The following is a 14,236-nucleotide window of genomic DNA, read 5'->3' as shown; positions in this document are numbered from 1 at the left end:
GGTAGCCTGGAGTCGCGGTGAGGAAGTGAGCGTTATACCCTTTCCTGGCTGACTCTAAATACCAGCGGGCGGTAAAAAGCAGCGTTAGGACCCCTTAACGCTGCTTTTGACGGCTAACGCCAAACTCTAAATCTAGGTGTAAGTATCTCTTCAGCAAAGAATATCATGGGAATGAAGCACATTTTATAATAGAAGCAAATTGGAATTTTTTTTTAAATTGCATGTTCTGTACTGTATGAATCACAAGAAAAATTGGGGTTTCATATCCCTTTAAACAACTGTATTCTTTACTTTTATTTTCACATTTGCTTTGTTCTCTAGTCATTCTTTGTTGAAGCATAATGCTAGGTAGGCTGAAAGAAGCTGAGATGCATGCACGTGTCTTTAGTAGTCTGTGGCAGCAGTGCTTGTGACTATGAATAACCCTGCAGAAAACATTGTTGAAAACTCTGCTGCCAGATGGCTATTGACATGTGCACGCTCCTGAGCTCAACTAGAACTAATCTATAACAAATAATATCAAGAGAACTAAGCAAAATTGATAACAGAAGTAAATTGGTAAGTTACCATGCTTAATTTAAGTTTCTCTTTGACTTTTAAGTCCCTTTAATGCAGCAGTACACCTTGGGAGTATGCACACTAATTTATTGTAATAAACAAGGTATTCTCCAGAAACACAATACTTGTACAATGCCCTTTTGTCTTCTAATAAATACTAGATAACTCTCGGCTAGATTACGAGTTTTGCGTTATGAGTGAAAAAGCTTCATAACGCTGCTTTTTCACTACTGCTGGTATTACGAGTCTTGCACGTATATCTGTCCTGGACACTTTTTTGGCTGTAACGCAACGTAACTACCACAGCTTTCAAAAAGTCCTTTTTCAATGGGACTTCCATAGCGTATTATGAGTTTGCCTGTCCGGCCAAAGAGTGAGCGGTACAGCCAATACCGTCAAAATCCATACCGTAAACTGAAAGTCAGTAGTTATAGCTTTTATGTTACAAAGCCGTAACCAAAAACTCATAACTAAAGTGCTAAAAAGTACACTAACACCCATAAACTACCTATTAACCCCTAAACCGAGGCCCAACAGCATCGCAAATACTAAAATTAAATTATTAACCCCCTAATCTGCTGCTCCAGACATCGCTGCCACTATAATAAACATATTAACCCCTAAACCGCCGCACTCCTGCATCGCAAACACTAGTTACATATTATTAACCCCTAATCTGCTGCCCCCAAAATCCCTGCCACTATACTAAAGTTATTAACCCCTAAACCTAACCCTAAGTCTAACCCTAACACCCACTAACATTAACATAATTAAAATAAATCTAAATAAAAATTACAATTAATACCTAAATAATTCCTATTTAAAACTAAATACTTACCTATAAAATAAACCCTAAGCTAGTAACAATATAACTAAGAGTTACATTGTAGCTAGCTTAGGTTTTATTTTTATTTCACAGCTAAGTTTGTATTTATTTTAGAATAGTTAGTAAATAGTTATTAACTATTTACTAACTACCTAGTTAAAATAGATACAAATTTACCTGTGAAATAAAACCTAACCAGTCTTACACTAACACCTAACCTTACACTACAATTAAATCAATTACATTAATTAAATACAATTAACTAAATTAAACAAAAAATAAACACTAAATTACACAAAATAAAAAAGAAATTATCAAATATTTAAACTAATTACACCTAATCTAATAGCCCTATCAAAATAAAAAAGCCCCCCCAATATAAAAAACCCTAACCTAAACTAAACTGCCAATAGCCCTTAAAAGGGCCTTTTGCATGGCATTGCCCCAAAGAAATCAGCTCTTTTACCTGTTAAAAAAAATACAAACAACCCCCCAACTGTAAAACCCACCACCCACACAACCAATCCCCCAGCCAATAGAATGCAAGCTCAATCCTATTGGCTGATTGGATCAGCCAATAGGATTGAAGCTCAATCCAATTGGCTGATTGCATCAGCCAATAGGATTTTTTTTAACTTTAATTCCGATTGGCTGATAGAATTCTATCAGCCAATGGGAATTCAAGGGATGCCATCTTGAATGATGTCCCTTAAAGGAACCTTCATTCTACAGTAACCGTCGAAAGTAGAGGATGCTCCGCGCCGGATGTATAGAAGATGGAGCCGCTCCGCTTCGGAAGGATAAAAATAGAAGATGCCAACTGGATGAAGACTTCTGCCTGTCTGGAGGACCACTTCTTGCCACTTGGATGAAGACTTCTCCCGACTTCGTTGAGGAATTCTGCCCGCTTGGATGAAGGCTTCTCCCGGCTTTGTTGAGGATAAATGTCCGGCCTTCAAAAACTGTAAGTGGATCTTCGGGGGTTAGTGTTAGGTTTTTTAAGGGTTTATTGAGTGAGTTTTATTTTTAGATTAGGGTTTGGGCTGAAAAATAGCTAAATGCCCTTTTAAGGGCAATGCCCATCCAAATTGCCTTTTCAGGGCAATGGGGAGCTTAGGTTTTTTTAGATAGGATTTTATTTGTGGAGGTTGGTTGTGTGGGTGGTGGGTTTTACTGTTGGGGGTTGTTTGTATTTTTTTTACAGGTAAAAGAGCTGAATCAGGCTTCAAAATGTTGAGAAGTGCATATCACAGAAGGAAATCAAGCACAAATTTACTTCACCACCTCCATAGGAGGCAAAGTTTGTAAAACTGAATTGTGGGTGTGGTGAGAAAGGCCCTACAGGTGGGCCGAAACGCGTTGGCAATATATGGTGAGATACATTTCAATTATTTGTTGTCTATCTAAACAGTACTGCTCTCTGTTGTTATTATTTCTTTCCCACAGGATTCGAGGATTTACACATTTGCAGGATTTTGGTTCTTTTACTATTTGGATTATCAACACTTTATTTTTTATTTTGATTTTTTACTTTGATTTTTTCAATCTTCTTTCCACATCACATATTGTTTTCTGAGTTCAGGATATATACAGCTGTATTAATTCATTTTTTACAAACATACAACATGTTTTCACAAATTTTTTCACATCATTTACATCCTTGATTATTTTGTATTTTTGTATTTTTGTATTTTTATATTTTGTCACAAAATCTTTCACATCAGCCTTCACTTGTTTTTTTGGACACAGTAATGACATTGTGGACTTGACAAATTTCTTTTCTACACCTACACTTTGGATCACACTCAGGAGGAGAACTGAGACACTATTAGAGATTTATTTCCTATAATCACCTTCTACTTTTTTTGGCTTTTGGTATCTGTGTATTATCATATGTTTTTTTATTGTCTAGCTGAGAGTAGTGAATGTATGTTTTATTGCCATTTTTATCCTACTTGTCTCATTTGACTGTCATATTTTAGTAGTATTTGTTTTCTTTCATTTTAAGATTACAACTGTTAAGTCATAGATCCATGCACCTCTTTGTGATACACTATGTGCTTTGTTTGTTATTAAATATACATATTTTTAAAGATAGCTTTAATTATATTTATATTTTTTATTTATTCTTTTTTATTGAATACACATTTTTTATCCTAAGTTTTAATCGTATCTTTATATTTCCCTTCGGACCTTGCCTCTGATTAGGCGCTCCTACAGCTCTCCCATTTGTGTATATTTATAGGCATTGTGAGGTTTGGGAAATTTTGCCCCTCCTGGTAGGATTGTATATCCCATACGTCACTAGCTCATGGACTTACAAGTTGCAAAATAAGTTATTTTGCGCACGTGTTAAGCAGCGTAATGCAAACAGACAAATCCCGTGCACGTTTGCGTATTCCCCTTAGAAGTCAATGGAGACGACAAATAGAAAAAAAATAAACACACAAGAACCCTAATATCTTGGGCAAAGCCCTTGACATTTTTTTCTCGAAGTATACATGAAAATGCGATTATTTCATATTGCGAAAATGTTTTTGTAATGGAATATGTTCTATTTATTTATAAATAAATATTTCTCTATATATGTGATGATTTTTTGACTGATATATCTATATGTATATAAATATATAAATGTCTATATATCTCTAGATCTATATGCGAATATGTCTGAAAATCCCTCTGAGATATTGTTTAATGTGAATAAGACTGTAATGTGAAATCTTTTCATTAACTCCATAGTTAAACATATCTCTATTTATATAAATATATGTCTCTCTATGTATGTGCATTTATGTCAATGTAAAATCCCTGCGTCAGCTTTTCTTTCTAACACCCGCAATCTCGTATCTTTGAGCCCTTATAACTTGTGTGCAATATTTTTTTTAAAATCATTTCTAATAGACAGTATTAATATGAGTGTAACTATACTTTATAATGTATTTTTGAAGTGTTTTGTGAAACTTTTATGCTGCACAAAACTGTTAACTACAGTTCTTCGAGCGCGGAAAGGATTGTTGCGTAAAAGGCTAAGGCGCAAGCGCAATTGCGATTTTTCACAGCTTGTACTGGCTGCACAATAGAAATTGATTGGAAAACACCATATCATGCGCGGAAAAGTTAGAACGCGCAACTTGTAATCTTACCCCAAAAAAGGTATTAAAATGACATTATAGTAAAATTAATTTTTTTTTACTATAATGTCTGTTTAAGGCAGGCTAAATTGCTAAACCTTTCCTTATGATATGAAACCTATTTATCAATCACTACCAAATTAAAATGTATCAAATAAAAGAAAAAGAGCGCAATACCACTTTAAGTGTAGTAAAAATGCACACCACTTTAATAATCAATTGTATATATATATATATATATATATATATATATATATATATATATATATATATATATATATATATATATATATACAAGAGGTACCGTCAACAGAGTCCTCAAAGTCTATACTCCCCTTTCTCTTGTAAGGTGTATCCAGTCCACGGATCATCCATTACTTGTGGGATATTCTCATTCCCAACAGGAAGTTGCAAGAGGACACCCACAGCAGAGCTGTAATATAGCTCCTCCCCTAACTGTCATAGCCAGTCATTCTCTTGCAACTCTCAACAAGCAAGGACGTTGTAGGAGAGAGTGGTTAAATATAGCTAGTTTATTTTCTTCAATCAAAAGTTTGTTATTTTTAAATAGTACCGGAGTTGTGCTATTTTATCTCAGGCAGTAAATAGAAGAAGAATCTGCCTGAGGTTTCTATGATCTTAGCAGGTTGTAACTAAGATCCATTGCTATTCTCACATATGTCTGAGGGGATTACACAGATGAGGTAACTTCAGCGAGAGAATGGCGTGCAGTTTATTCTGCTATCAGGTATGTGCAGTTATAATTTTTTCTAGAGATGGAAAACACTAGAAAATGCTGCTGATACCGGATTAATGTAAGTTAAGCCTGAATACAGTGATTTAATAATGACTGGTATCATGCTTACTTCCAGGGTTAATACCCTTATGATATTTACAATATAAAATGTTTGCTGGCATGTTTAATCATTTTTATATATGCTTTGGTGATAAAACTTTATTGGGGCCTAGTTTTTTCCACATGGCTGGCTTAAATTTTGACTAGAAACAATTTCCACTGTTGTAGTATAAAAGTTACAGTTGGTGCAGTTCAAATTACAAACTGTGACATCCAGCTTCCCTCAAAGGCCCTCTGAATGCTATAGGACATCTCTAAAGGGCCCAAAGGCTTTCCAAAGTCGTTTATTAGGGAAGGTAGGGCCACAGCTTGCTGTGGCAGTTGGTTGTGACTGTTAAAAAACGTCTATTTCGTTTTTTTGATCCGTTTTTTGAACTAAGGGGTTAATCATCCATTTGCAAGTAGGTGCAATGCTCTGTTAGCCTATTACACACACTGTAAAAATTTCGTTTGATTTACTGCATTTTTTCACTGTTTTTCAAATTCTGACAAAATTTGTTTCTCTTAAAGGCACAGTACCATTTTTTATATTTGCTTGTTAACTTGATTTAAAGTGTTTTCCAAGCTTGCTAGTCTCATTGCTATTCTGTATAAACATGTCTGACATAGAAGAAACTCCTTGTTTATTATGTTTAAAAGCCATGGTGGAACCCCCTCTTAGAATGTGTACCAAATGTACTGATTTCATTTTATGCAATAAAGATAATTTTCTGTCTTTAAAAAATGTATCACCAGAGGAATCTGACGAGGGGGAAGTTATGCCGACTAACTTTCCCCACGTGTCAGACCCTTTGACTCCCGCTTAAGGGACTCACGCTCAAATGGCGCCAAGTACATCTAGGGCGCCCATAGCGTTTACTTTACAAGACATGGCGGCAGTCATGGATAATACACTGTCAGCGGTATTAGCCAGACTACCTGAACTTAGAGGTAAGCGAGATAGCTTTGGGGTGAGACAAAATGCAGAGCATACTGACGCTTTAAGAACCATGTCTGATACTGCCTCACAATATGCAGAAGCTGAGGAAAGAGAGCTTCAGTCAGTGGGTGATATTAATGACTCAGGAAAGATACCTGATTCTAATATTTCTACATTTAAATTTAAGCTTGAACACCTCCGCGTGTTGCTTAGGGAGGTTTTAGCTGCTCTGAATGACTGTGATACCATTGCAGTGCCAGAGAAATTGTGTAGACTGGATAAATACTTTGCAGTGCCGGTGTGTGCTGATGTTTTTCCAAATACCTAAAAGGTTTACAGAAATTATTAATAAGGAATGGGATAGACCAGGTGTGCCGTTCTCTTCCCCTCCTATTTTTAGAAAAATGTTTCCAATAGACGCCACCACATGGGACTTATGACAGTCCCTAAGGTGGAGGGAGCAGTTTCTACTCTAGTAAAGCGTACTACTATCCCTGTCGAGGACAGTTGTGTTTTTTTTTTTAGTTCCAATGGATAAAAAATTAGAGGTTACCTTAAGAAAATATTTATTCAACAAGGTTTTATCCTACAGCCCCTTGCATGCATTGCCCCTGTCACTGCTGCTGCGGCGTACTGGTTTGAGTCTCTGGAAGAGGCTTTACAGGTAGCGACTCCATTGGATGACATACTTGGCAAACTTAGAGCACTTAAGCTAGCCAATTCTTTTATTCTGATGCCATTGTTCATTTGACTAAACTAACGGCTAAGAATTCTGGTTTTGCTATACAAGCGCGCAGAGCGCTATGGCTTAGATCATGGTCAGCTGACGTGACTTCAAAATCTAAGCTACTTAACATTCCCTTCAAGGGGCAGACCCTATTCGGGCCTAGTTGAAGGAGATTATTGCTGATATCACTGGAGGAAAAGGTCATGCCCTTCCTCAGGACAGGTCCAAATCTAGGGCCAAACAGTCTAATTTTTGTGCCTTTCAAAACTTCAAGGCAGGTGCGGCATCAACTTCCTCTAATGCAAAACAAGAGGGAACTTTTGCTCAATCCAAGACGGTCTGAGACCAAACCTGACATGGAAAAAAGGTAAGCAGGTAAAAAAGCCTGCTGCTGCCTCTAAGACAGCATGAAGGAACGGCCCCCTATCCAGGAACGGATCTAGTAGGGGGCAGACTTTCACTCTTTGCCCAGGCGTGGGCAAGAGATGTTCAGGATCCCTGGGCGTTGGAAATTATATCCCAGGGATATCTTCTGGACTTCAAAGCTTCCCCCCCAAAAGGGAGATTTCACCTTTCACAATTATCTGCACACCAGATAAAGAGAGAGGCATTCTTACACTGTGTACGAGTCCTCCTAGTTATGGGAGTGATCCATCCAGTTCCAAAGGAGGAACAGGGACAGGGTTTTTACTCAAATCTGTTTGTGGTTCCCAAAAAAGAGGGAACCTTCAGACCAATTTTGGATCTAAAGATCTTAAACAAATTCCACAATGTTCCGTCGTTCAAGATGGAAACTATTCGTACCATCCTACCACTGATCCAGGAGGGTCAATATACGACTACAGTGGATCTAAAGGATGCTTATCTTCACATTCCGATACACAAAGATCATCATCGGTTTCTCAGGTTTGCCTTTTAAGACAGGCATTACCAGTTGTAGCTCTTCCCTTGGGATTAGCTACAGCCCCAAGAATCTTTACAAAGGTTCTAGGGTCACTTATGGCGGTCGTAAGGCCGCGGAGCATAGCAGTAGCCCCTTATTTAGACGACATCCTGATACAGGCGTCAAACTTCCAAATTGCCAAGTCTCATATGGACGTAGTACTGGCATTTCTGTGGTCGCATGGGTGGAAAGTGAACGAGGAAAAGAGTTCTCTATCCCCACTCACAAGAGTTTCCTTTCTAGGGACTCTGATAGATTCTGTAGAAATGAAAATTCACCTGACGGAGTCCAGGTTATCAAAGCTTCTAAATTCCTGCCGGGTTCTTCATTCCATTCCGCGCCCTTCGGTGGTTCAGTGTATGGAAGTAATCGGCTTAATGGTAGCGGCAATGGACATAGTGCCGTTTGCACGCTTAAATCTCAGACCGCTGCAACTATGCATGCTCAGTCAGTGGAGCGGGGATTACACAGATTTCTCCTCTCAACTGAATCTGGACCAAGAGACCAGGGATTCTCTTCTCTGGTGGCTATCTCGGGTCCATCTGTCCAAAGGTATGACCTTTCGCAGGCCAGATTGGACAATTGTTACGACAGATGCCAACCTTCTAGGTTGGGGTGCAGTCTGGAACTCCCTGAAGGCTCAGGGATCGTGGGATCGTGGACTCAGGAGGAGTCTCCTTCCATTAAATATTCTGGAACTAAGAGCGATATTCAAGGCTCTTTAGGCTTGGCCTCAGCTAGCAACTCTGAGGTACATCAGATTTCAGTCGGACAACATCACGACTGTAGCTTACATCAACCATCAAGGGGGTTCAGCTATCCATATCCCAGGTGTAGAGCACTGGGAGGCGGATTTTCTAAGTCGTCAGACTTTTCATCCGGGAGAGTGGGAACTCCATCCGGAGGCATTTGCACAACTGATTCATCGTTGGGGCAAACCAGAACTGGATCTCATGGCGTCTCGCCAGAATGCCAAGCTTCCGTGTTACGGATCCAGGTCCAGGGATCCCAAGGCGACACTGATAGATGCTCTAGCAGCGCCCTGGTCTTTCAACCTGGCTTATGTGTTTCCACCGTTTCCTCTGCTCCCTCGACTGATTGCCAAGATCAAGCAGGAGAGAGCATCAGTGAATCTGAAAGCACCTGAGTGGCCACGCAGGACCTGGTATGCAGATCTAGTGGACATGTCATCCTTTCCACCATGGTCTCTGCCTCTGAAACAGGACCTTCTACTTCAGGGTCCTTTCAACCATCCAAATCTAATTTCTCTGAGGCTGACTGCCTGGAGGTTGCATGCTTGATTTTATCAAAGCGTGCCTTCTCCGAGTCAGTTATTGATACCTTAAGACAGACACGAAAGCCTGTCACCAGGAAAATTTACCATAAGGTATGGCGTAGATATCTTTATTGGTGTGAATCCAAGGGTTACTCATGGAGTAAGGTCAGGATTGCTAGGATATTATCTTTTCTCCAAGAAGGTTTGGAAAAAGGATTGTCAGCTAGTTAAGCGTCTGGCAGATGTTCCAGACGTTCAGGCATTTTGTCAGGCTTTAGTTAGAATCAAGCCTGTGTTTAAACCTGTTGCTCCACCATGGAGCTTAAACTTGGTTCTTAAGGTTCTTCAAGGAGTTCCGTTTGAACCTCTTCATTCCATAGATATCAAGCTTTTATCTTCGAAAGTTCTTTTTTTGGTAGCTATTTCCTCGGCTCATAGAGTCTCTGAGCTATCTGCCTTACAATGTGATTCTCCTTATCTGATTTTTCATACGGATAAGGTAGTCTGCGTACCAAACCTGGGTTCTTACCTAAGGTGGTATCTAACAAGAAAATCAATCAAGAGATTGTTGTTCCATCCTTGTGTTACACAATTTGGACATGGTCCGTGCTTTAAAGTTTTACTTACAAGCTACTAAAGATTTTCGTCAAACATCTGCTTTGTTTGTTGTCTACTCTGGACAGAGGAGAGGTCAAAAGGCTTCGGCAACCTCTTTTTCTTTTTGACTAAGAAGCTTAATCAGCTTAGCCTATGAGACTGCTGAACAGCAACCTCCTGAAAGGATTACAGCTCATTCCACTAGAGCTGTGGCTTCCACTTGGGCCTTTAAAAATGAGGCTTCTTTTGATCAGATTTGCAAGGCGACGACTTGGTCTTCGCTTCATATTTTTTCAAAATTTTACAAATTTGATACTTTTGCTTCTTCGGAGGCTATATTTGGGCGAAAGGTTTTACGGGCAGTGGTTCCTTCCATTTAAGTTCCTGCCTTGTCCCTCCCTTCATCCGTGTACTTTAGCTTTGGTATTGGTATCCCACAAGTAATGGATGATCCGTGGACTGGATACACCTTACAAGAGAAAACACAATTTATGCTTACCTGATAAATTTATTTCTCTTGTGGTGTATCCAGTCCACGGCCCGCCCTGTCATTTTAAGGCAGGTAATTTTTAAATTTAAACTACAGTAACCACTGCACCCTATGGTTCCTCCTTTCTCGGCTTGTTTTCAGTCGAATGACTGGCTATGACAGTTAGGGGAGGAGCTATATTACAGCTCTGCTGTGGGTGTCCTCTTGCAACTTCCTGTTGGGAATGAGAATATCCCACAAGTAATGGATGATCCGTGGACTGGATACACCACAAGAGAAATAAATTTATCAGGTAAGCATAAATTGTGTTTTCCACCGGCACTCATCTGTGCTGTTATATATAGATCCTTCCTCTGGTGTGAGCAAGTTTCTGGCTCCCTAATATCCCCTCTGGAATAAACTTTGCCATCCCGACAGGCAATCACGCTGTCCTCACTAATGCGTTTCGTAGGGTCCTCCCTACTTCAACAGAGGTTGCCTATCCTCTCATAAATGTCCCTTATATAGCTGATACAAGTGCTGTGCAGCTGTTACAATATAGCTTCTATTTTACAAACCGTGCTTGTGCCTCTGATCAGAAGCACAAGCACTGTTTGTAAAATAGAATATATATTGTATCAGCTGTATAAGGGACTTTTATTAGAGGATGGGCAACCTCTGACGAAGTAGGGAGGACCCTAAGAAACGCATTGGGCCAAGCCCGTTGTTTGTCATTGATCTGTGAGCCAGCAGGAGGATCACAGTGAGGATGGCACAATCGATATTGTCTTGAGAGTGTGAATGTTTATTTGTTTTTTGTATCTGTATTGTTTTGGGACAATATGATATATTAGCTAGCAATCTAATAGTAGATGTGAACACTAACTAACCTTTTTCAAGTACATTTTTATTTCTGGCGCTTTTTTGTAGTGTTTGTTTGAAAATTTAAATGTAGTTATTTTTGAGACTTAAAGTAAATGATTATCGTTTGCTAGTTTGCATAACAAAACACATAAAATGGAAGTAAAGAATTTAAGTTATATTTAGACTTAATACTTAGAAAATAAAGGTTTAATAATGAAAAGAAGGATTTGTGGTTGAATTAAAGAGATATGGTAAGTGATTTTGTGTGTGTATGTGTGTATGTATAAAGTTTTCTATGCTTAAGTTTCATTAAGATAGTAGAGCACAGAGCTAAATGTTGAACTCCATTTTATTATTATCGGTTATTTGTAGAGCACCAACAGATTTCGCAGCGCTATCTGCTTAACACTCCGACATTATTCAACATAAATTTTACTGCACACTATTATGTAAGGAAATGTATGCACCGGCTCTGTTTGACATGCATATGGTACACTACACTATCGCTCAAGCGATAAAAAGTAACATATTAAAATAACATACTAATAAAGTAGATGAGGCTGAAAGAAGACTGACATCTAATGAGTTCATCCTATACAGATCCTACCTGATTTACAATAAAGAAGCTGTCAATTAAACTTAAAGTAATGCAATTAGAAAACTGACCCATTTAACACAAGCAATTGCATCCATGAATTCTGTTTCTAGACAGAAATATATATATATCATTTACCTAAGTTATTGGCATTCACTATCTCCTTAGGCAAGGTTCTACAATTTGATTACAGTGAAACAATGTTTATGTTGCTGGGGATTAAATATCCTTTCCTCTAGCCTTCAAGTGTGACCTTTTTGTCACAAATAATTCCCTTGCAATAAACAGAGCTTACGTAAACTCTGTATATGGGCCTTGAATATATTTGTATGAAGTAACCATATCACCTCTCAAGTGCCTTTTTTTCTAGAGTAAACAGACTTGGCTAACCTTCCCTAATAGTTTAAATTCTTCATTCCTCATATTAGTTTTAAAAATTATACCTAGAACTGGACTCCATACTCAAGGTGAGGTCTTACCAGGGATTTATATAGTGACAGAATTATGCTTTCCTCCCTTGCATCTATGCCTCTTTTAATAAATGCCAGTATCTTATTAGTCTTAGAAGCTGCTGTCTTGCGTTGTGCACTCATTCTTAGCTTGTCATTTGTACCCCTAAATCATTTTCCTCTTCTGTTTTGCTTAGTCCCATTTAAATAATAGTTAGCCTGCATATTTTTACTTCCAAAATGTAGAACCTTACATTTACCACTATTGAATATCATTTGCCATTTACCAACCCATTCTTCAAATTTTGTAAATCCCCTTGCACGGCAATTACATCCTTTACTGACCTAATCACCTTACGTAACTATATCATTTGCAAAAATAGAAATGTTGCTATTTAATACTTCCTCAAAGTAATTTCTAAAAATATTTGAACACATTGCTCCCTGTTTTTTATCTAGTTATTAATCTATGAGCTAAGTTATCAGATATCCCCAGTCCCCTGTACAGTAATTTCTCATGTTGCACTGTATCACAAGCCTTTGTAAAATCCAAGTAAAAAGAATCCTATTAGATTTGTGTGTACTCTTGAATATAATCCCTTCCAGTATCCTCCCCATTACCATGTTAGTCCTACTAGCTTATGGCTTCCTGGATCAACCCTGCTTCCCTTTTTAAAAAGTGTCACAACTTCAGCTTTATGCCAGTCCTGGGGTACTATGCACAAGGATAATGAGTCTTGAAAAATTAAAAGTAGAGGTTTGGCTATGACAATACCCTAAGAACCCTTGGATGTGTTCTATATGGACCTGAAGATATAACCCAGCTATTGGGCTTGTATTTTCTAGTTTGTTTCAATTTTTTCTCCCATTGGTTCATTTGTTTTGTATACTGAAGGTAAGAAATGGTTTTGCACCTCAGCTTTCCTCTGGTCACTTTTAATCATGCTACCTTTCTTAAATTTTAATGTAACTATAATTTCCTTCTAAGATATTACTGGCAAGTGGCTTTAGACTTGTTATCTGAGCACAAAAATGGAAGTGGTAAGGATTGCATGCTAGCAATGTTAATGCACCTTACTGCTTACGTTTCTAGGTCTAGGTCTCTATCATTTGCTATAAGGCTTACTTGTATTAGACATCTCATTGACATATCCATAGAACACATCCTTTGTAAATTCAGGAGCATTATCATTGATATCCAAGACCTTAATATAAAAGCTAGAAGGAGGCTCCAGAGTTTTATTGGTTGACCTGTCGACCAGGAGTGCTGTCAATTTATACAGATCCTTCTTTTCTCGATCCAGCCTTGCAAAGCATAGAATGTCTCCATTGTTCTCATTAACCTTAAAGATGCTGTTTGCGTACTCTCCTTGGAGAGCATATTTCACATTCGTTTTTTTGGTATCAGAACTTATCTAAAAAAAAAAAAATAATCATAACATTAAAATCCAGAAAACTCTATTCTTTCAACTTTATGTAATGTTGCTGTCACTCATATTTATAAAATTTCCTGAGCTCATTCATGCACCAAACGGTCTATAAAGCACCTTACTACTCCTGTCTGTATTCTTCTTAGTGTGACCTGAAATGCAAACTGGCAAATGCATTGGTGCTGGACAACTGTCAGGGATATAACATTTAAAAAATATTACTAAACAAACAAACAAAAAGAACAACCTCTATAAAACAGCCCAAGAAATAACAGCTAATTGCATTTGGATTTCTTTCTCTTTTAGTTATGGCTATAGTTAAGATATCAAAATCAACTAATGTTGAGAAATAATTTAGCACATGATATTCTTTAGTAAAGTGTAGTTCATCCTTATTCTAATAAATGGAATTGGGTTTACTTTTTTGATGGTTTTCATTGAATAGAAAAAAATGTAATTGAATAGAATAGAATAATTTATTCGCCAAGCATAAAAAAAGAAAATTATACAAGGAATGTTTCATGGTGCAAAGGTATCAGATGGCAATGAACAAACAAATACAATCAGCAGTGTAATAATGTAAAAAGTAACTA

At 37.9% G+C, this 14,236-nt stretch overlaps 1 protein-coding gene across 1 annotated transcript in view; it reads right to left on the bottom strand.

Annotated features, from left to right (window-relative positions):
* Positions 1-14,236, bottom strand: part of CDH5 (cadherin 5) — a 214,701-nt gene that overhangs the window by 89,034 nt on the left and 111,431 nt on the right. Inside the window, exon 3 of the mRNA XM_053699617.1 lies at positions 13,340-13,628. Coding sequence (XP_053555592.1) covers positions 13,340-13,628 — 289 coding nt within the window. The remainder of the gene's footprint in view (positions 1-13,339; positions 13,629-14,236) is intronic.

The sequence above is a fragment of the Bombina bombina genome, chromosome 1 (genome assembly GCF_027579735.1).
Source record: "Bombina bombina isolate aBomBom1 chromosome 1, aBomBom1.pri, whole genome shotgun sequence".
Classification (NCBI taxonomy): domain Eukaryota; kingdom Metazoa; phylum Chordata; class Amphibia; order Anura; family Bombinatoridae; genus Bombina; species Bombina bombina.
Note: the sequence above shows the minus strand (reverse complement) of the source record. Positions and strands in the feature narration are given on the sequence as shown.